The 27290-nt window shown below is 49.3% G+C and overlaps 1 protein-coding gene across 2 annotated transcripts in view; it reads right to left on the bottom strand.

Annotated features, from left to right (window-relative positions):
* The window catches only part of LGR6 (leucine rich repeat containing G protein-coupled receptor 6), a 141897-nt gene that overhangs the window by 42377 nt on the left and 72230 nt on the right, over positions 1–27290 (bottom strand). For both annotated transcript variants that reach the window (XM_029068430.2, XM_029068432.2), the window contains 2 exons: positions 25178–25393; positions 12644–12715 (listed from right to left, as the gene is read on the bottom strand). In XM_029068430.2, the coding sequence (XP_028924263.1) occupies positions 12644–12715; positions 25178–25393 (288 nt within the window). The remainder of the gene's footprint in view (positions 1–12643; positions 12716–25177; positions 25394–27290) is intronic.

Here is a 27290-nt window from a genome sequence, read left to right as displayed (position 1 = left end):
AAGTGCCATGGAGTTGAAGAGATGGCTAAGAGAAGCAGTGTGCCTAGTGGACAGAGCATGGGCCTGAAAATAATTCCAACTGGTTCTAATTCCAAGTCTCCCACTTGTCTGGGTGACATTGGGCAAGTCAATTAACTTTTCTTGCCCCAGTTCCCTCAACTGTAAAATGGGGATTAAAACTGTGAGCCCCACGTGGGACAGGGACTGTGTCCTATCTGATTAACTCAGAACTACCCCTGAGCTTAGAACAGTGCCTGGCACACAGTAAACACTTAACAAATACCATTAAAAAGAAAAGATGACCTAGTGACTAAGTCTATGAAGGGCTTTTATGTAGAGGAAGCTGACCAATTGTTCTCCATATCCCTGAAGACTAAACAAAAGAAAATAAGTTTAAATTGAAACAAGATGGAGTTTGGTTAGATATGAGGAAGAACATTGGAACAAGGCCCCCAAGGAAGCTGTAAACCTTCCTTCCTGAAGATGAATGGGAGCCACCTATCCTAGGTGGGTTTATACCAGGGATTCCCATTAGAGGTGGGCTGGGGGAGAATGCTGGATGTAGGGTGTGATGGACATGATTAAAATAGATGTTAGAGGTCTTCATTCCCTCAGTTAGGACCCACTGTATATTGGGAGCAGGCTCATCAGTGAATTCAGGCATTTTCCTGAGGCCTTCAGTGAAGCCTCCAGTCCCCCTGGGTTGAGGGAGGAAGAGCAGGAGTTGCTGCCTGCTGAGTTCCTCCTCTGTGCTGCCCCTGCCCTGTCCCCTGGTGTCATCAATAATAATAATTGTGGTATTTGTTAAGCACTTACTGTGTTCCAGGCACTGTACTAAGCACTGGGTTGGATACAAGCAAATCAGGTTAGACACAGTCCCTGTCCCATGTGAGGTTTACAATCTCAATCCCCATTTTACAGATGAGGTAACTGAGGCCTAGAGAAATGAAGTGAGTTGCCCAAGGTCTCACAGCAGACAAGTGGTGGAGCTAGGATTAGAACCCATGTCATTCTGACTCCCAGGTCCCCACCCAGAAGCTCTGCCCAGAAGCCTGTTGGGCCCTCCTCTGAGATAGTCCAACCCTCCTTTTGAGAAATGATTTCTTTTGACACACTGGGGTGAATTTTTAGTCAGATGTCATTCTTCACAAGAATCCCTTTTCGTTATATACTGACTGTTTGGCCTTAATTAGTTTAATCTTTCCCTTAAATCCTCAAAAAGTATCCCCATAAGAAAAAAGTTCAATTAGATGGGTGAAGAAGAAATGTGTTTGATTAAAAGGCATGAAATGACTCCAACCTCTTGGGTCTAACTGACATAAATAAAGAGATCATCAGTTTCTCTGTACTGACTTGACTTTCTCTGTGGTCAGGGATTTTTAACATTATTGTTTTCAGATTTAATCCCATACTTCCAATTTGTCTTGGAAAATGTATTGCTGAAATCTGAAATGGACGCTGCTCTTTTTTACTGAAGTAAATGTGCATCAGCAGCAACAACATATGTCAAATCTGTCACATTGAAAGAAAATATTTGGTGTAGCCGAGCCCTCCAGATACACTGTGAGGGGAAAAGGAGCCTTCAAGAGAGAGCACCTGGGCCCCTTTCCTGAGAGGTTAGTAAGGGATAGGAATTCCCTGTCCTTGTCCCTCGGATTGGTCGATTCAAGCCCAGGTGGGAAGGGTCCTTGGCTAGAGGGGCTGCTAGGGCCCTCGTGGAGAGGTTGTCCTCAAGCATCTGGGTATGCCTCCTCCCTTTACCATCTCCCACTCCACCCACGGAGAGACTCCAACCTAATATATTTGGTTCAAACAAGCTCCTTCATTCTGGACCCGACGGCACTGGGAAGAACTGCCAGAAGAAGAATTCCAGGCATCTATACATTTAAGGCTGGGTTTCTTCATGTCTCTCTACTGCTTTAATAGTGTTTAGGGAATGGGCGGTGGCCTTGACCAGGGATTTCCATGGGAATTGCCCTCATTTTTGCTTTGCTGCACCACCTCCACCACCATTATCCCCACACTCTGCGTAGGGCCATGAATTCCACCAGAGTGATTTCAAACTCACTTCTGAGCAACTGTGATGACCGCTGGATTAGTTTCTGTGTGGTGAAGACTCATTCAGAAATGAGGCGCCCTAAAAAAAAGTGAGTTCATTGGCTAGCTCTCGTCGGGACATCCATCCATGTGCCCTGCCTCTGTGTGCTCATGTTGGAGCTTACCACAGCTGGTTTCCTCATCAAAACTGGTTCCTATTAACTGGGGGGAAGGAGCAGCACCTGGCACTAGGGCAGCGGGTGGCCTGGGCCTGGAGAGATCAGAGCCCTGAAGGCAACTGAAGCAAGTGGAGGGGGGTGAGGGTAGAGGGAGAGAGAGAGAGAGAGGCCTACTCTGGTTGAATGGAATAATAATAATGATAAAGATGGTATTTGTTAAGCATTTACTATGTGCCAAGCACTGCTAAGGATTAAAGGGAGTGTAAAGGAGGGGGGAGAGAGAGTGAGAAAGAGAGAAAACCTTCTATTGTTCCTTTGCAATTGCCCTGCCAACAAGAAGAGAAACTCTCTCTGAGCAAATGCTTCATTCGGGATTTAGAACAGCTTGCCGCATAGTAAGTGCTTAACAAAGTCAGTAAAACAAATATGGAAAGAGAGGCAGGAGGCAAAAAAGAAAAGAGCTTCAGGCACTATACCATAACAAGGGACAGCCGTTTTGTGAGTTGGATGAGGCCAGAGCTGAGGATTCCCCACTGACCTTTTCAGCTACACACGCGCTCCTAGGTGAACTTCACCGTCAGTGGTGTGTATTTCATATATGAAGAGCAACTCGATATAGGCAGCCACTCTCCTGGGGAAATCAATCAATTATTGATACCAAGAGCTTGGAAAAGCACAATCTAACTGCTGGTAGATACGAGCCTTGCCCACAGGGCGCTTACAGTCTACAGGGGGAAGCCATCTCTATCTCTGGACTCTTTCAATGGGAGTCCCATTCAATCAGTTAATCAATCAATGGTATTTACTATGGCTTACTATTTGCTGAGCACTGTATTAAGCACTTGGGAGAGTACAGTGGAATTAGCAGACACAGTCCCTGCCCATAGCTAGTGTACAATCCATCAAATAGGGCACTCTGGGAGTCTGGAGGGGCCTGGATCTTTTCTGAACCCCAGGCCCTTCCTCCCACCTCACCCCCTGGTTAGTTTCAGAAACAGCTGGCGGGAGTGTCTGAGTCTGAAGGAGAGTTTGGAGCTGCCAGCCTGGCCTGGCCCTCCACAGCTGTGGAGAGAGGGAGCCGGCATAAGGGGCCGCAGGCTCACGGGCCACAGCCGCCACCCGCTGGGTGCCAGCATGTGGGGGCAGGGGGTGGCACCACATGCAGCCGGAATGTTTTCCAACGTGTCATGGTCACAGACCTAAAGGCTTCCTGGATGGGAGGCTCAATTTTCTGCCTGTTAAGAGCTATTAGTGGTTCGGCCGGGGGAGCCAAAGTAAGGGAATTATATGGAACTATAAATTCCTCCATAAGCCACAAACCCCTACAAATTTGCAGCTAATAAACCCACAAACGCAGGAAGATTAGAAATTGGAGGGGGTACAGTTTCTCATTACTATGGTTCTGTGGGGAAGTGCTGCCCACTCCGAGAAAGCTTCCCTTTCATCCCACTGCACTTGCAACCAGGAGGACAAGAGAGCAGAGATCCAACTCCCAATGGCCTCCAATTCAAGTGTGAGGGCTGCCTGGAGGCAGAGATTACATCCCCCAGGCACGGTGCGGGACAGAGCCAGGGTCCTGGCTGCCCTCTCTCCACAGGCACCTTTCCAGGCTCCATTCATGATTGGAGAGGTCGGTAGAGGGCAGGTGTATAGAAAGAATCTGGATGATGGACTTGGGGAAGAAAAGGCAGAGGATCAATGTCACAGAAGGGAATGCAGTGTCTGAGCTGAGTCGTTGGATTTTGACTTCCCTGGCTAGTGGGAATATATATCGTGTCTATATTCACTATATATAAACTACAGCAGAGCAGACCTTGAGCTCTCATGACTGTTCTGCCTAAAGCAGGATTGGCTAGTCACTTCACCTATGGTCCTACACCCCAATTGCCCAATAGCGTTTCACTATGTGCCTTGTGGAAACTCTGGGGAAGGAGGAGGGACCGTTCCCTTCTTACACCTGCTTTAGTGCCATTCCCCACTACATCCCCCTTCCTTTCTGAGAGGAGAAGCAGTGTGGCTTAGTGGAAATTACTACTTAGTGGCTTACTATTGAATGAATGGAAAGAGCAAGGGCTTGGGAGTCAGAGGATATGGGTTCTAATCCCAGCTCCTCCACTTGTCTGCTGTGTGACTTGCCACTTAACTTCTTGGTGCCTCAGTTACCTCATATGTAAAATGGGGTTTAAGATTGTGAGCCCCATGTTGGACAACCTGATTACCTTGAATCTACCCCAGTGCTTAGAACAGTGCTTGGCACTTAGTAAGTGCTTAACAAATACCATAAAAAAGAAAAAGAAAAAAAAGAAAATTCCTCCTTATTGCTAGCTTGTCAGGATGAGGCACACAGACTGCTTTGGGTCATTTCTTGGGCTTTCAACACCCTCAGCAGGCTGGTCCAGGGGCAGCTGGACCCTGGGCTGAGCTGGCCACCATGTTCAGGCTACCACCTCTCCTTGGTGTGGAAAAGGCAGGATAAAAAGAGCAAAGAGCAAAACAAACAAACAAAAAATAGAAAATAAAGCCCAAGTCAGGGAGAAACCACAGGCTGATCTGGTTTCTGTGAGATGGTGGAACCTGCCGGGACTCTGAGTTTCACTGGAATTGTGGGAACGTTTTCCAGACAGCACTATTGTTATGGTTGAAACGTTCCATGGAAACAGGCAAATCTTTGTCTTTGGGGGAATGTGGCCCAGGAGGAGGTTTTACATGGTATGTAAATTATTATTTTGTAGGGAAAGAAAGAAGAGAATTCTAGAAATTCCTCTGTAGTATTCCTCCCAACACAGGCTTAGCTTGCTCCCCCAGCTCTCTGTCCTGATTGGGAGCTGGGGCCCGAAAGTCTCTGTTCTCGCCAGTGATGGGAGCTTCTTTTAGGACTGAGGAAGATCCCACAGGCCAATGTGGTTTCAATTGTATTTGATTTGTTTAATGGGGTTATAAAGCGGCCCTGAGATTGCAGATCAAGGATGGGGGAGGGAGATCTGAACACGGGCCACGACCACCTCCACCCGCCGCCAACCCAGGAAGGGACACAGGCCTCCGTGATATCCCTAGGAGCAGCATGGCCTAGTGGATAGGGCACGGGTCTGGGGGTCAGAAGGATCTGGGCTCTCAACCCAGCTCCTCTACTTGTCGGCTGTGTGACTTAGGGCAAGGCACTTCAATTCTCTGTGTCTCAGTTACCTCATATGTAAAATGGGGATTGAGACTGCGAGCTCCAGGGACTGTGTCCAACCCAATTTGCTTGAATCCATCCCAACGCTTAGTACAGTGCCTGGCCCATTGTAGGTGCTTAGCACATACCATCACCACACCCTTGATTGGTAGCTGTTGGGTGACTGAGGCGGATGTATGGGAAGAGGAGCTGGAGTGGGGCAGGAGGAGGAACTGGATAGGGGGCATGTTCTCAACCACATCATCAAACCACAGAATGGGAGGCTGGGTAGACATGATGGGAAGGAAGAGATGGTATCCTCCCTTTCTCCTAAGGGGGATACAGTCAGCCCTACCTTATACGGGTGAAGAAGCCGGGGATGTGACATCACCCACCTGATGCTGGGCAGGTCTGTACTTGATGTCAGGGGTGCTATTTGGTGGAATACGTGGATGTTGAGCAACTCTAGAACATTTTTTCAGGAGGACCCCTGAGCCCCAGACTTGCTTCAGAACCTTTATGCCACCTTTCAGGTCAGTGTGAAGTCTGGCACTGCACCTGAGCTGTGGAAATTGCCGGCAGAGGCGGCAGTGGAGGAGGTCTACAGGCCAGAAATGTACAAACGGAACCAAGAGTGCCTGGTGCAGTAATGTAACCAGACAGGGACAGGCCACGAGAAAACTGGCCCGTCCAGGATAAAGCTGCTGACTAGCCTACTTTCACCTGTGGTCACCTCATCCGAATCCCTGTCACTGGGCAGGGCTGTACCACACTGAGCCTGGACTGCGGAGAATCCCTCCGGTTCTCAAAGATCTCCTGAAAAAGAGGTGCTGTGGTCTTCCTCAGGGACCCACGGCATGGTCTCGCAAGCCTTCACAGTCAGGCTTGGCTCAGACCTCAAGCTCTCCTGCTGTTGTAGCGATTCTTTTGCCCACAGCGGAGTTGGAGAATGGCCAAGGCCACTTCAGCCCTAGGAAATATGGGCAATTATCCAGGGCCTTAAGAGGGACCCCCTGGCTGAGAGCCGGTACGATTCCCTTCCCCTCCCTCCCGTGCTCTTAGACCAGCAAACAAGTGGCTGCAGACAGGTGTACTTTAGATACTAAGCTCCTCTAATAATCTCAGTGTACCTCAAACTCATTTACATCGCTGCCAACCCCTTGTCTATGTCTTCCCTGTGGCCTTCCTCTCCCTTCAAATCCGACAGACCACCACTGTCTCCAACTTCAAAGCCTTACTCGAATCACTTCTCCAAGAGACTTTCCCCAACTAAGCCCTCATTTTTCCTATTCCTTCTTCCTTCCGCATCACCTATGCACTTAGATCTGTACCCTTCAAGCACTTGATATTCACCCCATCCTCAGTCCCACAGCACTTTTGTATATATAAGTAATGAATTGTAATGTCTGTTTCCCTTTCTAGACTGTAAGTTCCCGGTGGACAGGGAACATGTCAACCAACTTTATTGTACGGTACTCTCCCAACAGCTTAGTACCTCCTCTGTAAAATGGGGATTGAGACTGTGAGCCCCATATGGGACAGGGACCGTATCCAACCTATTTGCTTGTACCCACCTCAGTGCTCAGTACAGTGCCAGGCGGAGAGTAAGTGCTTATTGACAAATACCACAATAATTATTATTATTATTACTGTTTGCTGCACCCAGTAAGCATTCAGTAAATACACTGATTGATGTAGAAAAGAGGGAGGAAGCAAGCTTGGATCAGAGGAGCCACCCAGCTGAGTAAGTCCAGGAGCCACCAGGATCTTAAAGAGGGACTGGGAACAACTAGTCTCCATCTTCAGCAACTAACCTTCAGCGATCCAGAGACTGTAAGCTTGTTGTGGGCAGGGAATGTGTCTGTTTATTGTTATATTGTGCTCTCCCAAGCAGTGTGCTCTCATCTGTAAAATGACTATTAAATCCTCCTCATTATGACTTAGACTGTCAGCCTCATTTGGGAGAGGGACTGTGTCCAACCTGGTTATCTTGTATCTACCCCACTGCTTCATACAGTGTCTGGCATATAGTAAGCATTTAACAATACCATAAAAAAAATTGGAGAAACTTGTGTGAGTGTTCAACATTCTTAGGGGCCTTGTCTCCAGAAGGGGAAGATAAAGAGAAATGAAGAGAAATGAGATAATGATGATGATAGTAATAATTCTTTGAATTTGTAACAGCATTTCTTTTTGCCAGAAACTTATCAGTTATTTCATTTTGCCTTCATTTCATCCCTGTGAGGTAGGCTTTATTATTCTCACTTTATGGGTGAGGAAACTGAGGCACAGAGAGGGGATCTACCAAATGTCACTCTGCAGACCTGTGGCAGAGTTGGTATTATAATTTAGGTCACCTGACGTTCAAGCTCATGATCATTCCACTGAAACCAGCTTTGCCCCCCAAGTCATTCTAGGCTGAAAGAGCATGGGCCTGGGAGTCAGAGGACCTGGATTCTAATCCTGCCACTTACCTGCTGCATGACCTTGGGCAAGTCACTTTACCTCTCTGTGCCCTGGTTTCCTCATCTGTGAAATGGAGATTCAATTCCTGTTCTCCTGCCTACTTAAACTATGGGCCCAGGGTGTGACATGGACTGTGTTTTACCTGATTATCTTGTACCTACAAGAAAAGATAGGGAAGTAGCATGGCTCAGTGGAAAGAGCCCGGGCTTGGGAGTCAGAGATCGTGGGTTTGAATCTCGGTTCTGCCACTTGTCAGCTGTGTGACTTTGGGCAAGTCACTTCACTTCTCTGGGCCTCAGTTACCTCATCTGCAAAATGGGAACTAAGACTGTGAGCCCCACGTGGGACAACCTGATAACCTTGTATCAATCTTAGAACAGTGTTTGGCACATAGTAAGCGCTTAGCAAATGCCATCATTATTATTATTATCTACCCCAGTGCTTGGTTTTTAGCAAATGATTAAAAATGGCATTATTATCATTTTCTTCTTCCTCAGAGGGACCTGTATTTCTGTGATACTATATGCTTGAGTTTAAAAGAAATCACAGCCACAGGGAAAGTAGGGACCATGTGGAAGTGAGGGAAAGCAATTTCTTCAAGTGTTGGTGAGAATGTGATCTGCTCGGCTGACTTCCCATCTCTCTGTGTCCTCTCTCCAACTTCTTAACCATCCATCCACTGCCTAGTGCTCCAGTCCTCCTCGCTACCCAGAATGGTATGAACTCAATCTTCCAGAGTTACCTTCTTAGGGTATTTTCTATGTGTTTACTATGTGCCAAGCACTGTATTTAGCTCTAGGATAGATACAAGATAATCAGATTGGACACAGTCCATGTCCCTCGTGAGACATAATCCCCATTTTCTGGATGAGGTAACTGAGGCCCAGAGAAGAAGCGACTTGCCAAAGGTCACACAGCAGGCATGAAGCGGAGCCAGAAATAGAAAGAAGGTCCTTTGATTCCCAGGCCCGAGCTCTATCAACTAGGCCGTACTGCTTTTCGAGAGCATCTGTGTGTCACTTCTCGCCACCACTTCCTGTCCACTGCCTCAGGGAGTGGTCACTCCCAAATCTAAATCTCCCAACAAGTGGGGAGATCCTGGCTGATGCCGAATAGAGATCTCCAGATGTTGAATGCCCTTAAAACATCTGGAAAAATGCAATAAATACTGGAGTGGAGAAGCTGAGACACTGGGGCACTTCAAGTTCCCTCTGTGATGGAGGGTCCAGTCAATCAATCAATCTTATTTACTGAGATTTTACTGGGTGCAAAACACTGTACTAAGGGCTTGGGACAGTATAAATCAATAAAGGAGGTAGACATGATCCTTGGAGCTTACGGACTAGAAAGGGGAAAGAAATTAAAATCATATACAGAGAGGGAAAATGGGAGCATATGAAGATGCGTATAGAAACGAATTTCTGCTGGGCATTTTAGCTTAATGGTCAAGATCCCTACTCTGAGACAGAAGATCTTGGACCCCATTAAGTTAGATCTGGGCACCTTGCATCCTCCCCCTGGAGAAGCAGTGGCTCACTGGCTCAAGACCTCTACCAGTCCCCTTCACTCTTTGCTGTTCTGGAGGGAGAGCACTGTGGGGAGTGGGTGTGAGCATGTGTGAGAAGAAAGGGAACAGTCTGGCCTAGGGAAAATAGCACTGGCCTGGGAATCAGGAGACCTCGGTTCTAATCCCGGCTCTGCCATTTGCCTGATATGTGACCTTGGACAAATCAATCGATGGTATTTATTGAGCACTTACTATGTGCGGAGCACTGTTCTAAGTATTTGGGAGAGTACAGTATGACAGAATTAGCAGACACATTCCCCGCCCATAATGAGCTTAATCACTTAACTTCTCTGTGCCTCAGTTACCTCATCTGTAAAATGGGGAGTAAGACTGTAAGCCCAAATAAATCCAAAGCTTGTACTTTGTATTTAGTTCAATACCTGGCACATAATAAGTGGTTAACAGAAACTAGAGAAACAAAACTTAACTTCTCTGGGCCTCAGTTTCCTCTTCTGCAAAATGGAGATAAAGTATTTGTTCTCCTTCCCTCTTAAACTCTAAACTTCATGTGGGACAGGAGCTGTGTCTGATCTGCTTATATTTAATCAACCGAAGTCGTCCGTAAAGTTCTTGGCACATAGTAAGTGCTTAACAAATATCGTTACAGAACTGGATTTTCCCAAAAGCTCGGTACGGCACACAGTAAGCACTCGATACATACCATTGATTAATTGACTGTGGGGAGCATGTGTTCCTGGAAGTGTGGAAGTGAGAGGATGTGGTTGGGCATGAGTGTGAACATGTGGGTGTGGGTGTGAGCATAAACACATGTGAGTGTGGGTGGATGGGTAAACCAGCCTATGTGTACGTGTGTGCATTTGTGCGCACATGCGTAATGGAGTCACACCCTCAGGTGAAATGGCTCAGCGCCATTCTGAGATCCTAAGAGGAGTCTGGAACCGGAGCCAAACCACAGAGCGGGCCTGCGGCTGTTTGATCTTCCCTTCTGTTGTTGGAGATGAGAGGGAGATGTCTAAGTGGGGGAGATTTAAGGGGCCTGCAGGCAGAAATCTCCTTCCAGGTAGAGGCTCACATGAAAAGCTCGGGGCGTTATGACTGGGGAGAGAGACTTTTCAGCGTGCCAATTATGCAACAATTAAAGAGGTTTGAATACCACTTCTTTCTCCTTTCCTTCTCCCTAGTGCCTTGTTTCTCCTGAGCATCCGCTTATCCTGCTGAGGTCCCCAGCCTGGACACAACAGATAGTTTCAGGGAGTGGGAGGAAAAGCAAACGTTGGTTTTCTTTCCTCCCAGATCAAACATCTGGGGAGACCCACCGGCTAGGGTGGGGTGACTGGTGTCTGGCGGTGAAGGAAGCATGATGAGAGGGCCTAGTTCTGCCTCGGAAAGACAAGGAGGTTGGAATCAGGAGAAAATAAGTAGGGGAAACTCCATTTTTCCCTCCTCTGGGACTCAGCTTCCCCAACTATGGCATGGGTTTGGGGCTGGACCGCCCTCACTGTCTCATGTCTCTCTCAGCAGCAAGGATCCAGGGTATGATTAGGGTAATGATTGGTCTGTAATTAAACCAGTGCGAGCTCCATGAAAATGCACTCAGCCTCCATCCAGCAGCTAATTGGAAGGGAATTAGGCTGCCGGCTGCAAGGAGCAGGGTGGTCTGGGGGAAGGCTTAGTACCTGAACACCAATACAGAAGGCCAGTGCTTTATCTGACTTTCCAGGAGTTCCGCGGAGAGGGGGATCCCAGGGGTCGACAGATCGCCTCTCGGATCTGGGAGGTGCTTTCTTGGAGCCTTGATGCCCATGATGAGGTCTCACCAACAGAGGCTGGGGGCAGATAAGCTCCATTTTCAGATTTGGAGTCAGAAGCCCAGAGAGGTCAAGAGATTTGCACAAGGGTACACGGCATAACCAGGAATGGACATGAGGTTGAAGGGATCGTTTTCTTCTGCTCTATGGGTGAAAGTGAGCATATGCCAGGCTTCCCTGATGCTCTAGGAGGACTCAACGCAGGATCTTCTGGGAACATCTTCAGCATTCCACCTGCCTAAGGTGAGCCCTCTTTCCATTCCTAGAAATACCTTTTGGAACTGAAGCTTCTGGATGGGGGCTAGGCCAGGGCCACCACAGTTGCTATAGGGGGACCTCTCATCATCAGTCATCATTATCATTAACGATATTTATTGAGCACTGGCTATGTGTTCTGCTAAAAGAGAGTTCACTCCACCATTTAGCTCTCCTAGGGGAGAGTCCATCTCCCGACCCCTTCCAATTTCACATTTTTAAAACAACCCTCAGCACGGGAGCCACAGCTCTCTGCCCAGGGGCCCTAAAAACTCTTCCCTCTTCATGAACACAACCCTGATATGAAGATTATTCAGCCCAGCTCCAGAGGGCCAGAGGCTGTCTCTCCCAACAAGCCCACTGGAGCCTGAGCCTCGTCTACATCTTTCATTCCCAGAAGGTGAACCTCCCATCCATCTGTCTGTCTGACTCTGTCTCTGTCTCTGTCTCTCTCTCTCAGCAGGGGCTGGAGAGATCAGGAGGAAATGAGCCTTGGCTGAAAAGATTTCTGTTCCCTTTGACCTAAAGGCAAGACATAAGGCAAACAGCGGATGAATCAGCACATACCTGTTTGTAGCCATCAGCTCCAACACTTTTTGTAGTTGGCCTGCAGGACTGGTTTGAACTCTCATTCATCCCGCAGGTTTGATCCTACTGTCAGCCTCCCTGGGTCATTCCTGGGGAGTGGCTAACTGCCCTGTCTCGGGCCTGGGTGGCCTGCATGGTGTCCTTTCAAGTGGCAGGCCCAGAGGCCCTAAGAAACTCTTCCCTCTCCATGAACCCAACCCAGATTTCTCTCTTCTCCAGGCTAATCATCCCAAATCCTTTAGCCTAGCAATCAATCAACCAGTAGTATTTACTGAGCACTTAGTGGGCAGAGCGTTATCTGGGAAGCTCTTATTTTCCAACATCTGCCTGCATTTTTATTGCTCTCTTCCATTATAGCCCCGAAGAATTCAGACACCCAGTTTCCACTTCCGACAACCATCCTGCATTCCAGAAAGAACATCCTCTCCCCCCAGGGATGTGCATGGAGACCCAGATTTGAACCCCCAGGAATTGAAACCAATTCATAAACCCTAAGAGTTTCCTGGAGAAGGGATCCTGCGAGGAGGCTGAGAGGCATCAGTGCCCATGAGCTAGCCTGGCTTCCCTTTCGGAAATCTCCACCCTCGGTCCCTCCGCAGAGATCAGAGCCCTTCAGGGTGACACTCACAGTGTCTCCAAGTTGTGGAGTCCTTCAAAGCTGTTGGTCCCCAGCCGTCGGATGCGATTGTTGTGGAGATGCCTGCCAAACAAGCCAGAGGTGAGGACACAAGGTCAGTTCTGTTCTTTTGAAAGTCTACTAGAACTCAGCTTGCCCAGGAAAACCCCAGTATCCCTTGACTTTTTCTGAATAAGTCAGTAAATTACCTTGTGTATTTCTGTCTATCCATCACTTGTGTTTTGTGCATGTTTCTGTTTGAAGCAGAGATGGGCAGGAAGTGATTAAAGATTTTCGAGAAGTGGGGAGATGTGGCCTGAACTTTCTTGAGAAAAATGATCCGGTCAGCAGAGTGGACTATGGATTGGAGAGGGGAGAGACAGGAGGCAGAGAGGCCAGTGAGGAGGCTGACAAAGTAATCAAAGCAGGATATAAGTGCCTGGACCAGCATGGTAGCAATTTGGATAGAGAGGGAGGGGAAGATTCTGGAGATGTTATGAAGGAAGAACTGACAGGATTTGTTGACAGACTATCTGGGTTGAATCAGAGAAATGAGTCAAGGATAATGCCAAAATTATGGACTTCTGAGACAGGGAGTATGGTGGTCTTGTCCACAGTGATGGAAATCTAGAAGGAAGACACAGTTTGGGTTGGAAGATGAGGAGGTCTGCTTTGGACATGTTAAGTTTGAGGGTTTGGTGGGATACTAAGCTGTAATGTCTTGAAGTCAGGAGGAAATGCGAGATCGCAGAGAGAGGTAGAGCTGGAGAGGAAGACTTGGAGAGAAGCAGCGTGGCTTAGTGGAAACTGCACGGGCTTGGGAGTCAGAGGTATTGGGTTCTAATCCAGGCCCTGCTACTTATCAGCTGTGTGACTTTGGGCAAGTCACTTAACTTCTCTGTGCCTCAGTTACCTCATATGTAAAATGGGGATTAAGACTGTGAGCCCCACGTGGGACAACCTGATTACCTTATATCAACCTCAGAGCTTAGAACAGTACTTTGCACATAGTAAGCGCTTAATAAATACCATAATTAATTAATAAATCTGAGAATAGATAGTGGTTGAAGCTGTTGGAGGGAATAAGTTCTCCAAGGGAGTGGGTGTAGATGCAGAACAGGAGGGTACACAAAATTGAGCCTTTAGGGACTCCCGTAGTTAGAGGATGGAAGGCAGAGGAAGAGCCAGCAAAAGAGAAGCAGTATGGCCTAGCGGAAATAGCATGGGCCTGGGAGTCGAGAACCTACCTTCTCATCCCACCTTGGACATGTCACTTTAATTCTCCGTGCCTCAGTTACCTAATCTGATTAAGGCTGTGATCCCTATGTAGGACATATATATCCTATGCCTATGTATGTGTAGGAACTGTGTCCAATATATGTTTATGTATATGTAGGAACTGTGTCCAAAATGATTAACTTGTATCTATTCCAGCACTTAGTATAGTGCCCGGTGTATATAGTAAGGGCTTGGCAAATACCATTTTAAAAAGAGACTGAGTAGCAGTGGCCAGAGAGGTAGAAGAAGAACCAGGAGAGGACAGTGTCAGTGAAACCTAGGTTAGCTAGCATTTGCAGGAGATCGTGGTGGTCAACAGTGACGAAGGGCTCTGGGAGGTCAAGGATGATTAGGATGGAGTAGAGGCCACTGGATTTGGGAAGAAGGTGATCATTGGTGATCCCGGAGAGAGCAGAAGCTAAATTGGAGGGGATCGAGGAGAGGATTGGAGCAGAGGAAGTGGAGGCAACAGGTGCAGACGACTTGCTCAAGGAATTTGGAAAGTAATGGTAGGTGGAGGATGGGGAAATAATTGGAGGGAGCCGTGGGGTCAAGGGAGGTTTTTTTTTTTTAAGATGGGATGATATGAGCATGTTTGAAAGCAGTGGGGAAGAAGCCACTGGAAAGTGACCAATTGAAGTGACAGTCAGGCACTCAAGCAGCTCTTCTCTTCCTACCTTTCATTCATTCATTCATTCATTCATTCAATGGTATTTATTGAGCGCTAACTATGTGCAGAGCACTGTACTAAGCATTTGGAATGTACAGTTCGGCAACAGAGAGAGACAATCCCTGCCCATTGACGGGCTTACCGTCTAATCGGGGGAGAGAGATGGACAAAAACAAGACAACTTAAGCACGATAAATAGAATCAAGGGGATGTACACCTCATTAACAAAATAAATAGGGTAATAAAAATATATACAAATGAGCACAGTGCTGAGGGGAGGGGAAGGGAGAGGGGGAGGAGCAGAGGGAAAGGGGGGAAAGGGGATTTAGCTGAAGGGAGGTGAAGCGGGGAGGGAGCAGAGGGCGGAGGGGGAGCAGAGGGAGCAGAGGGAAAAGGGAAAGCTCAGTCTGGGAAGGCCTCTTGGAGGAAGTGATCTCTCAGTAGGGCTTTGAAGAGGGGAAGAGAGTTAGTTTGGCGGAGGTGAGGAGGGAGGGCATTCCAAGACAGCGGTAGAACGTAGGCCAGAGGTCGATGGCGGGATAGGTGTGAATGGGGATCTACATCTCCGCCCCTGTCCTCTCCCCCTCCCTTCAGGTTCGCATCTCCTCCTGCCTCCGGGACGTCTCCACCTGGATGTCGGCCCGCCACCTAAAACTCACATGAGCAAGACTGAGCTCCTCATCTTCCCTCCCAAACCCAGTCCGCTCCCAGACTTCTCTATCACCGTCGATCGCACGACCATCCTTCCCGTCTCTTGGGCCCGCGATCTCGGTGTCATCCTTGACTCGTCTCTCTCGTTCACCCCACACATCCTATCCGTTACCGAGACCTGCCGGTTTCACCTCTACAATATCGCCAAGATCCGCCCTTTCCTCTCCACCCAAACGGCTACCTTACTGTTACGGGCTCTTGTTATATACCGGCTGGACTACTGTGTCAGCCTTCTCTCTGACCTCCCTTCCTCCTCTCTGGCCCCGCTCCGGTCTATTCTTCACTCCGCTGCCCGGCTCATCTTCCCGCAGAAACGATCTGGGCCTGTCACTCCCCTTCTTAAACAACTCCAGTGGTTGCCTATCGACCTCCGCTCCAAACAAAGACTCCTCACTCTAGGCTTCGAGGCTCTCCATCACCTTGCCCCTTCCTACCTCTCCTCCCTTCTCTCTTTCTACCACCCACCCCGCACGCTCCGCTCCTCCGCCGCCCACCTCCTCACCGTCCCTCGGTCTCGCCTATCCCGCCGTCGACCCCCGGGCCACGTCCTCCCGCGGTCCCGAAACGCCCTCCCTCCTCACCTCCGCCAAACTGATTCTCTTCCCCTCTTCAAAACCCTATTTAAAACTCACCTCCTCCAAGAGGCCTTCCCAGACTGAGCTCCTCTTCTCCCTCTACTCCCTCTGCCACCCCCCCTTTACCTCTACGCAGCTAAACTCTCTTTTTCCCCCTTTCCCTCTGCTCCTCCACTTCTCCCTTCCCAGCCCCACAGCACTGTACTCGTCCGCTCAACTGTATATATTTTCGTTACCCTATTTATTTTGTTAATGAATTGTACATCGCCTCGATTCTATTTAGTTGCCATTGTTTTTATGAGATGTTCTTCCCCTTGATTCTAGTTATTGCCATTGTTCTTGTCTGTCCATCTCCCCCGATTAGACCGTAAGCCCGTCAAACGGCAGGGACTGTCTCTATCCGTTGCCGACTTGTTCATCCCAAGCGCTTAGTACAGTGCTCTGCACATAGTAAGCGCTCAATAAATACTATTGAATGAATGAATGAATGAATGGGGGATGATGAGGAGGTGAGCGGCAGAGGAGCGGAGCATGCCGGGGGGACAGTAGAAAGAGAGAAGGGAGGAGAGGGAGGAGGGGGCAAGGTGATGGAGAGCCTCAAAGCTCAGAGTGAGAAGTTTTTGTTTCGTGCGGAGGTTGATAGGCAACCACTGGAGGTTTTTGAGGAGGGGAGTGACAGGCCCAGAGCTCTTCTGCAGGAAGATGATCTGGGCAGCGGAATGAAGAATAGACTGGAGTGGGGAGAGACAGGAGGAAGGGAGATCAGAGAGAAGGCTGACACAATAATCCAGCTGGGATATTATGAGAGCTTGTACCAGTTTGGATGGAGAGGAGAGGGCGGATCTTGGCGATATTGTAAAGGTGAGACCGGCAGCCCTTGATGACAGATTGGATATGTGGGGTGAATGAGAGACACTTAGTTTAGTGCTCTGCGCACTTAACCCCGCTTATCCCTAACTATGACCCCCACACACACTTGGCTCCAACTTCCACCTGTTTATTACACTTCGATTACATCTGTCCTGCTGATAACCCCTTGCCCATGTGCTCCCCAGCCAGAAATTCCCTCCTCCTTCATATCCGACAGGCACTGTTCCCATCTTCTTAACTTTACTAAAATCGCAACTCCTCCAAGAGGTCTTCCCCGACTAACCCCTCATTTCTCCAACTATCCGCCCTCCTTTCTGCATCATCTGTACACTTGGGTCTGTTCCCCTTATGCACTTTGATTCTCTCTCCACTCCAAATCCACATCGCCCTATTACTCTGTTTCCCCTATCTCTATTCTATTTTAATGTCTGTCTCACCCTGTGGACTTTAAGCTCCTGTGGGCAGGGATCATATCTATCAGCTCTGTTGCAGAGTACTTTCCCAAGCTCTTAATACAGTGCTCTACCTACATTAAGTGCTCAATAAATACTATTGATCGATAATAATGGTGGTATTAATTGTTTACTATGAACCAAGCTCTGCTCTAGCACTGGGTGAGATACAGATGAATTAGTATGGACACAGTCCCTGACCCATATATGGTTCGCAGTCTAAGCACAAGGGAGAACAGGTATTGAAACTCCATTTTACAGGTGAGGGAACTGAGGCACAGAGAAGTTAAAGGACTTGCCCAAGTTCACACAGCAGGCAAGTGGCAAAGCCAGGATTAGAAGCCAGGTCTTCTGACTCCCAGACCTAGGCTCTTTCTTTTTGGCCCCACTGCTTTTAGGGAACAAAAGTAGTTGAGACCTGGTGACCCCAGAGACCCAGGTACCCAGCCATGATGGATTCAGGTGGTCCATTTCTCCCAGGCCGGGGGAACGGCTGGAGGACATACATAGCTGTGACTCCCAGCGAGTGGGGAAGGCACTATTGGCTGGGCCCGCTCAGGCCCTCAACCTGCTCTCCCAGCTGAGTGAACAGTCCCATATCTCCCCGGGAAAGGATCATAGCCACCATTCTTTCTTCATGAGACACTCGCCTTCGATGCCTCTGGACCGAGATCAAAGTTGGATACCAATCGGGCCCCCGTCAGCTGGCAGGGGCTGGAGAGCAAGGAGCTGCAAACAGCTTAAAGAAATTTCATGGGCCGTCATGGCGAGGAGTTCTGATTTCACCATTTGCCACAGATCAATGGAGCTCATCAAATGGCCCGCCAGGGAGACACAAATTGGGCTGGGCAGCCTAAAGGATTGGGTTCCGGAGCCCAGGAGAGGCCGGGCTTGGGCCGGCAGCAGGAAGAGCTTGAATCTTTCCACTGGGCCCCAAGAAGGGAAATCTCTTTTCCCGACGGCCCTGCTCTGCTCCGGATGGATTGGGTATAGACCAAGGACCGGAGCCCAGACACCTGGTAGAGAGTTGGACACTGGCAGGACGTCAGCAGCAAGAGGGCCCTTTCTATTCCCCTAGACCGGGCAGCACCACTACCTGGCAGGGGTAGTGTGGGGGCAAATTTGAGCCATGAGGGAGGAGGAAGCAAATGATTGGATTCTGAGTTCTGGGTTCCAGATGCAACATGCAGAGATGTCTACCTTTTCCCAAACTTTGGTGGCTTCTTTTCCCCCCACTGCCCCTCAAACACCGATTCTGGGTGAAAGCTCTGATGTTTACCTGGCTTTACCCTCCCCCCCCAACCTTACCGTCTTCCTTCTCTGCCACAGGGCTCCAGTTATTCAATCGATGGTATTTATTGAGCACTTAATGTATGCAGAGCACTGCACTAAGCATTTGGGACAGTACAGTATAACCAAGATGGTAGATATGTTACCTATTCACAAGGAATTTACAGTCTAGAGGGGAAGACAGACATTAATATGAATAAATTACAGATATGCACATAAGTAAACTTCCACCCATCCTGCTTGCAATCCATTGCCATGTTCCTGGTTGAGGTTCTGGTCACTTTGTTTGCAGGCAGTAGTAATCTATCAATCAATGATATTTATTGAGCACTAAGGGAAACAGCAGGGCCTAGTGGAGAAAATATAGGTCTGGGAGATAGAGGGCCTGGGTTCTAATCCTGACTCTGCTGCTTGTCTGCTTTGTGACCTCACTAAATCACTTAAATCACCAAATCACTTAACTTCTCTGTAACTCATTTACCCCATCTGGAAATTGGGGCTTAAGACTGTGAAACCTAGGTGGGACAGGGACTGTGCCTAAGCTATCTTGAATCTAGCCCAGCACCTGACACACAGTAAGCACTTAACTATGATTTAACCACTCCCTCCCCCCTCCAAAAACCTTACTGTTTGCAGAGCACTCTACTAAGCATTCGGGAGAGTTCAATACTGCTGGACTCCCATCCTCCAGCCCCTCTCCATTCAGAACGTCCCGTAACCGCGGCTAAAAGCCACCTCCCCCCGTTGCTTCAGCCATATCCTTCCCCTGCTGCCAGTCCCGAGTGGTCTCTCCCCTTTCCAGTTCGCATTCCAACATCTGACCGGGATTCTAAAGTGTCCCATCTGCCCCACCCTCCCCCACCTCTCATCTCTTCTTCTCTCACTCCAGATTATTTAGCCAGCAGCGGTGGGAGCAGCTGCAGAGGCATTTTCCGAGGACCTACTAGGGGCCGAGAGCACTGAGCTGGGCACTCGAAACATACTTTACTACTACTATCAATCAATCTTATTTATCGAGTGCTTAATGTGTGCAGAACACTGTACTAAGTGCTTGGGAGAGTACAGTACATCGAGGTAACAGATATATTCCCTGCCCACAGCGAGTTTACTCTAGAGGACAAGTTTGCAATAGTAATAATAACAATGATAGTAATAATAGTATTTGTTAAGCATTTACTACGTGCCAAGCACTGACCTAGGTACAGGGATAGGTCCAAGATAATCAGGTCGGACACAGTCCTCGTCTCACATGGGGCTGGCAGACAAATGGAGCTATGACTTCCACCTGGTTGGGGGAGGACGTCCCCGGCCCCGGCCCCGGCCCCGGCCCTCCTGACCGGTGACGTCCCGGGCCAGGAATCTGCCTCGTTCCGCTTCCCAGCTGTTCCAGGCCCCTCTCCCGCAGGTGGTGGCTTTCCAACCCGGGAAAGGGAATTAATTTTATGGCTGTGGCTAACGCCCCGTGACCCCCCACAAGCACACGCGGTCCAGAAAGAGAAGAGAGGGAGCGGTGGACCAGGCAGCCTTGGGAGCCTACTGGGAACTTTCCCCCTAGAAGCAGCAGGGCTGCTTGAAGGCAGCTTGGGGTCAGAAGCTGCCCTCAACTCAGGCCCTTCCTCCTTCATTCTGACCCTGTTTTCCCAGGCTCTCCCAAGGAACGGTCTTCAGCCAATTGTTCCGGTGGAAGCACGTGCTCGGTTGGGGTTAGGGGGATTTGGGGCAGGCTTGACCCACCTGGTTCTCTGAACTCTCTTCCCAATCCCCCCGGCCCCTCAATACGATCTGGGTGGGGAAAACTCGATCCTCTCTGTTCACTTCTGACCCTTCCAAGAGCCTTGAAGAGCAGGACTTCTTCAGCGCTTTCTGCCCCCTCTTATCGGTGATTCTGACGGTCACAAGTCCTGCACAGGAGGCAGGCCTGACAAATTCCTTTGTCTCCTCTGTGACCTTGGGTAAATCACTTAACTTGTTTGTCCCTCAGTTACCTCAGCTATAAAATGGGGATTAAGACAACGAACTGCACAGGGGACATGGACGGTGTCCAACTTAATTTTCTCGTATCTATCCCAGCACTTAGTACAGTGCTTGGCAGAGACTAAGAGCTTTTTTTTAAAATAGTATTTGTTAGGTGCTTACTCTGTGTTAAGAGCTTTTTTTAAAAATGGTATTTGTTAAGTGCTTACTCTGTGCTACTAAACCCTGGGAAGGTACAAGCTAATCAGTATGGACAGAGTCCAGGTCTCACATGGGGCTCACAGTATTAGTTCCCATTTTACAGATGAGGTAACTGAGGCACAGAAAAGTAAAGTGGCTTGCCCAAGGTATACAGCAAAGTGGCAAAGATGAGATTAGTACCCAGGTCTTTCTGACTCCAAGGCCCATGGGACCTGCTTCTCAGATGCTTAACAAATACCATTATAAAAAATTCCCGTGATGCTGGGCCACCTGAAGGACCATCCAAGGGGCAAGACCCAGAGAAGAGGGAGTTTCCAAGGTCAGTGATGTCTCTAGGAGCAGGGCTAGAGTTGCTCTCCATTAGCGAAGCAGCCTGACTCAGTGGAAAGAGCACGGGCTTGGGAGTCAGAGGTCATGGGTTCTAATCCCGGCTCTGCCACTTGTCAGCTGTGTGACTGTGGGCAAGTCACTTAACTTCTCTGTCTCTCAGTGACCTCATCTGTAAAATGGGGATTAAGACTGTGAACCTCATGTGGGGCAATCTGATTACCCTGTATCTACCCCAGCGCTTAGAACAGTGCTCGGCACATAGTAGGCACTTTAAAATACCAAAATTATTATTATTATTATCTACTATGCCTATGTATTCTTCCAGCACATGGTACATTGAAAGCACTTGAATGATTGATTGATTGACTGATAAAGTCAGTGGATACCAAGCGATTTCCAAATGTCCTCTGGTGTAGCCAACCCTGTGGGGAGTCCTTGGGTGGCTGTGACATTTCCTCTAGACAACAGCACTTGCAATCTTGTTGATGCCTGAGTCCTGAGTATGGAGCGACACCCACCCGACCTGTTTACAAAGCATCCTGGGAATCTCTAGATCCTCAAGACAGGCACGGCTTCTTTCCCTACCCCCTCTTCTTCTTCCCAGCTCCCTTCCAAGATTTGCTCCCGGGCTCATTTTATGCATAAGGCCACTTTGTCCTGCTTCAGTTTCATCGGGAGTGGTCGAGATTGATGGTTGAGTTTTTACAGCCCATCCCCTTCCTATCCAAGCTGGGCCTGAGCCTACTACGCTTATGAAAAATAGAGCCCAGACAGGAACCTGGTTATTTTTGGAATGAGTCCAGGAGTCCCGACTTTTCGAAGTCAGCTTGTTTCAGTTGCCACTGTGCCATTGTGCCACCCTCAAAGGACAGAGGAGGCAGAGTCTTTAGCTCCCAAGACTCAGAGATGGGCTGATGGAGGCCCCTAGGTCCTTGGTCCTTAAAGATGGGCTGATGGAGGCGCCTATGAATCAGTGGTTCCATAACCCTTGGTTCATCCTTCAGGAAGGCACTTAAGGCCTAGTCCCAGCGATCAGGACAGGAGAGACCTGATCAGGGAGGATGTCTTTCTTTGTCCCTGACGAGCCTGCCACTCAGCAAACAGTAGGGTTGAACCTCAAGTTTGAATGTTTTGACTAAATCACCAGTCCATACTCTGCCATTCATCAGGCCTTGCCCACTTCCCCTCAGGAGTGGGCACCTAAAACTCAACATGTCTAGAACTGAGCTCCTTACCTTCCCTCCCAAGCCCTGTCCTCTTCCTGACTTCCCTGTCACTGTGGATGGTACGACCATCCTTCCTGTCTCTCAAGGCCACAACCTTGGTGTCATCCTTGACTCAGCTCTCTCATTCACCCCACACATCCAGTCTATCACCAAGGCCTGCCGGTCTCACCTTTACAATATCGCCAAGATCCGCCCTTTCCTCTCCATCCAAACGGCTATCTTACTGGTACAAGCTCTCATAATATCCCAGCTGGATTATTGTGTCAGCCTTCTCTCTGATCTCCCTTCCTCCTGTCTCTCCCCGCTCCAGTCTATTCTTCATTCCGCTGCCCGGATCATCTTCCTGCAGAAACACTCTGGGTCTGTCACTCCCCTCCTCAAAAACCTCCAGTGGTTGCCTATCAACCTCCGCACGAAACAAAAACTTCTCACTCTGGGCTTCGAGGCTCTCCATCACCTTCCCCCTCCACCCCGTCCACCCCGGCATGCTCCGCTCCTCTGCCGCTCACCTCCTCACCGTCCCCTGTTCACGCCTATCCCGCCGTCGACCTCTGGCCCACGGTCTGCCGCTGTCTTGGAATGCCCTCCCTCCTTACCTCTGCCAAACTAACTCTCTTCCCCTCTTCAAAGCCCTACTGAGAGCTCACCCCTTCCCTCTCTCCCCCCCTCCCCTCCCCTCAGCACTGTGCTCATTTGTATATATTTTTATTACCCTATTCATTTTGTTAATGAGGTGTACATCCCCTTGATTCTGTTTATCGTGATTAAATTGTCTTGTTTTTATCCGTCTGTTTCCACCGATTAGACTGTAAGCCCGTCAGTAGGCAGGGATTGTCTCTATCTGTTGCTGAAGTGTCTATTCCAAGGGCTCAGTACAGTGCTCTGCACATAGTAAGCTCTCAATAAATACTATTGAATGAATGAATAAATGAGTCTGTGGCAGGGTCCTCTCCCTTTCTTCCCTCTGGGTGCTTCCCAAATGGTGCCACGGTGCCTCCCACTCAAAGCAACATATCCCAGCTGGCGCCGGGGTGCAGCTTGCCTCCTTCTCACCACTGCCGACTATAAGTCCAGCCCACCCTCCCAAATCCTCCAAGGTACTGTCAGTGGCATACCACGGTCCTGAAAAGGAGCAGGAGGTAAGTCTCAAAGTCCTAACTTGAAATGTTTTAAATCACCAATGCCCAACTGAAAACCAGTTTGTTTTTATTTTGTCTAGTTCAAGGGCAGCCGGGGCCTGGGCAGTCCTCTGTGGAATAGCATCTCTGAGCCTCAGTCTCCACACCTGTAAAATGGAGCTCATTCCCCATGGCACGCCAATCCTTCCAATGTGGGGAGGGGAGGGGATGGGATGGGATGGGATGGGGGCAATCCATCAAACATACTGAATTCCCTGGGTGAGGGCTAGACATCCCTGGGTTCCACAGAGACACCCTGCACGTTCCCGGGCTGTTTCAAGGGGTAATTAGTTTGTAACTCAGAGTAATTACCCATGACCTCCAAGCCCTTGGTAATTGCCCTTGAACTTACCAATCGGCTCTGAGCAATTAGCTGTGCACTAATTTGCCCTCTGAAGTTCCCACTGAGAAGACAGAACTCACTGAGAGTCCCCTATTAATTCAAGGGATGCTATCTCCCGCCTAATTACCCCGGCCGTGCGCTTCCATCTAATTACAGGCACCGCTATGCCAGACCTGGGACGTGAGCCTCACTATCCCCGCTCACAGGATGATGTCCCCAGGACTGGCTTCTCCCCCTCCGCCACAGTGCTGGGAGCTGACAAGCAGGCTGGGATCAGGGAGACCGGGCTTGGGAGTCAAAGGTCATGGGTTCTAATCCGGGCTCCACCACTGATCAGTTGTGTGACTCTGGGCAAGACACTTGACTTCTCTGTGCCTCAGTTACCTCATCTGTAAAATGGGGATTGAGACTGTGAGCCCCGTGTGGGACAACCTGATTACCTTGTATCTACCCCAGTGCTTAGAACAGTGCTTGGCACATAGTAAGTGCTTAACAAATGCCATCATCATTATCATTATTATTATTATTTCTACTCCCACCCTTGACTTCTTTTGCTCCTTCTTCCTCAGGGATGGGGTAGGCTGGACTGCAGGATGACACCAGAATAGTCCAAGCTCGTTGGTAAATGAAGACATCAGTGAAATACATTTCTGTATTCCACACGTCACTCTGCCTAAAAGTCACTCTGAATCAGTCAATCTGAATCGCTTGGGGGAGGAAGCTTGTAATTTGATACTGCCTCGAGTTGAAGGTGGTTTATGCAGGGGGATTATCTTGACTTCGATCCAGACCAATACAGTACCATTATTTAAATTCCCTCTGGTTCTTATGCAAGGAATAGGAGACGGTGAGTGTGAAAATATCCTGATGCCACTAATCATCTGAACTTCCACAGCAACTTCCTCTTAAAGAGCCCAAGTATTTCCACATCTTTTATCCCATTTGTCCTGCCAACATCTTTATGATGTCATCGTTCCTCTTTTTACAGGTGATGACTTTGGGGCCCAGAGAATTATTTGCCCCAGGTCACAGAGTACGGCTATAGTAACGGTAACAACAACAACAATAATAATAATTGTGGTGTTGGTTAAGTGTTTACTGTGTGCCAAATACTGTAATAGGCCCTGGAACAGATACAAGGTAATCAGGTCCCACAAGGGGCTGAAGTCTAAGTAGCAGGGAGAGCAGAATTCCCATTTTGAAGATGAGGGAACTGAGGCACAGAGAAGTCAAATGACTTGCCCAAGGTCACACGGCAGGTTTGCGGCAGGGCCGGGATTAGAACCCGGGTCCTCTGACTCCCGGGCCCGTGCTCTTTCCAGAAGGGCACGCTGCTTCCCAACGGTAGAGCCGAGAGGAGAGCCCGGGCCTCCAGACATCTAGCGCGGAGACATCTGCAGATGGGCTTGGATGGGTGGCCCCGTTCAGAGTGTGCGGAGGGAACTTACAGTACTACCAGGCTGGTGAGGTTCTGGAAGGCGCCGTCGGGGATGTGGCTGATCTGGTTGAGTGCGAGGGTCATGGCCTGCAGGGCCGGGAGGTTGTTGAGGGCCCGTACGGGGATCTCTGTCAGGGCGTTGTCGTCCAGCCACAGGTGGCGGAGGGAAGGAAGTCCCTCAAAGCTCCTCTCGGGCACCAGGGAGATGAGGTTGGCATCCAGGCGCCTGAGGAGGGCGGGAGAGCGAGAGAGAGAAAGAGATGAGCCCAGCCCCACGCTAAGCTGCAAGCTCTTCGTGGGAAGGATACATGTCTATCAACTCCGGGGTACCGTACTCTCCCGAGTGCTTAGTACAGGGCTCTGCTCACGGTAAACAGTCAATAAATCCCACTGATTGATAGATTGAATGGGGCTAAGGAAGGTCCTCCAGGCCTAGAACAGCAACTCGTGACCTATCATCAGGTTCTTTCTGGGACACCTGCCTGCCATTTGGCATACGTGCACCATCCCTCCCATTGGACAAAATCGCGCTCACTGAAGGCGATGATTGTCCCTCTCTCAGATTTCTCCTTCCCCACTCCCCTCAACCCTTCCTCTCTCATTCTCTTGCCCCCTCCCCTACAGCTCCACAAAGCCCATGAGGCCTGATGCTTCCGAGCTGCTGCCCCCAGCAGAGGAGAGCACTTTCCTGTGGCAGTGATCACCACAGGGTTTTTGAGCACCAGGGACAGAACCCTCTCCTTCCCTCCTCTCCCTCCCTCTGTGGAGGATGCCCCGCCCCTACCCAGCTGTGGACAGTGTGACTCTGCTGCTGCCAACGAGCCTTTCCTGAGACCCCTGGGACCATAATAATAATAGTAATTATGGTATTTGTCAAGTGCTTAACTAGGCGCCAGGCACTGGGGTGGATACAAGCAGATCGAGTTAGACACAGGTCCTGTCCCACAGTTCCTGGCTCCCAGTCTCAATCCCCATTTTACAGATGAGGGAACCGAGACCCAGTGAAGTGACTTGCCCAAGGTCACACAGCAGACAAGTGGCAGAGCTAGGATTAGAAGCCATAACCTTCTGACTTCCGGGCCCGTGCCCTAGCCACTATGCCACGCTGCTTCTGAGCACTCTCTCTTCGCTCAAAGCCCTCGCAGTCGAGCGCGGCAGGGAGACCGGACCTATTAGCGAGCAGCAGACGTGCGTCCAAACTGATATTCAGCTGTGATGAGAGGAAGGAGTTAATAATAATAATTATGGTACTTATTAAGCCCTTCCTATGTGCCAAGCACTGTTCTAAGCGCTAGGGTAGATACGAGAGAAGCAGCGTGGCTCAGTGGAAAGAGCACGGGCTTTGGAGTCAGAGGTCATGGGTTCGAATTTCGGCTCGGCCACTTGTCAGCTGTGTGACTTTGGGCAAGTCACTTCACTTCTCGGTGCCTCAGTGACCTCATCTGTAAAATGGGGATTAAGACTGTGAGCCCCAAGCGGGACAACCTGATTCCCCTGTGTCTACCCCGGCGCTTAGAACAGTGCTCGGCACATAGTAAACGCTTAACAAATACCAACATTATTATTATTATTAAGTTAATTAGGTTGGACACAGTCCCTCTTCCACATGGGGCTCACACTCTTCATTCCCATTTTACAGATGAGGGAACAGAGGCACAGAGAAGTTAAATGACTTGCCCAAGGTCACACAGCAGATGTGGCGGAGCTGGGACTAGAATCCAGGTCTTTCTGACTCCCAGGCCCATGCTGTAAGCCACGCTGAAGGAGAGGAGTGGGACATGGACTGAGTTGCGAGGTTAGAGAGTGAGCGAGGTTAACCACAGAAAGCTCCCTGGAGGAGGGGCCCCTGAGGAGTGATATAAAGGTGGGGGAGGTGAACAAGCACAGGAAGGCCATTCCACACCCAAAGGGTATTTGGGCAAAGGGGCAGAGACAGGAAAGGGCTACAAGAAATGCATAGTTTTCCAAGTATCTGTGACATTGATCCCTCTGACCAATAATCCTCTCAGGAGATCTTGGATTTGATCTTCCCTCAGGGTAAGTTCCCATGATACCCAAGCTAGAGGGTGGGACTTCGAGGAATTGGTGATGCCACGTTTTGATTCCATGGGGAGGGAGGGCTG

Source organism: Ornithorhynchus anatinus, chromosome 7, assembly GCF_004115215.2.
Source record: "Ornithorhynchus anatinus isolate Pmale09 chromosome 7, mOrnAna1.pri.v4, whole genome shotgun sequence".
NCBI lineage: Eukaryota > Metazoa > Chordata > Mammalia > Monotremata > Ornithorhynchidae > Ornithorhynchus > Ornithorhynchus anatinus.
This window is presented reverse-complemented; position numbering and strand designations above follow the sequence as displayed.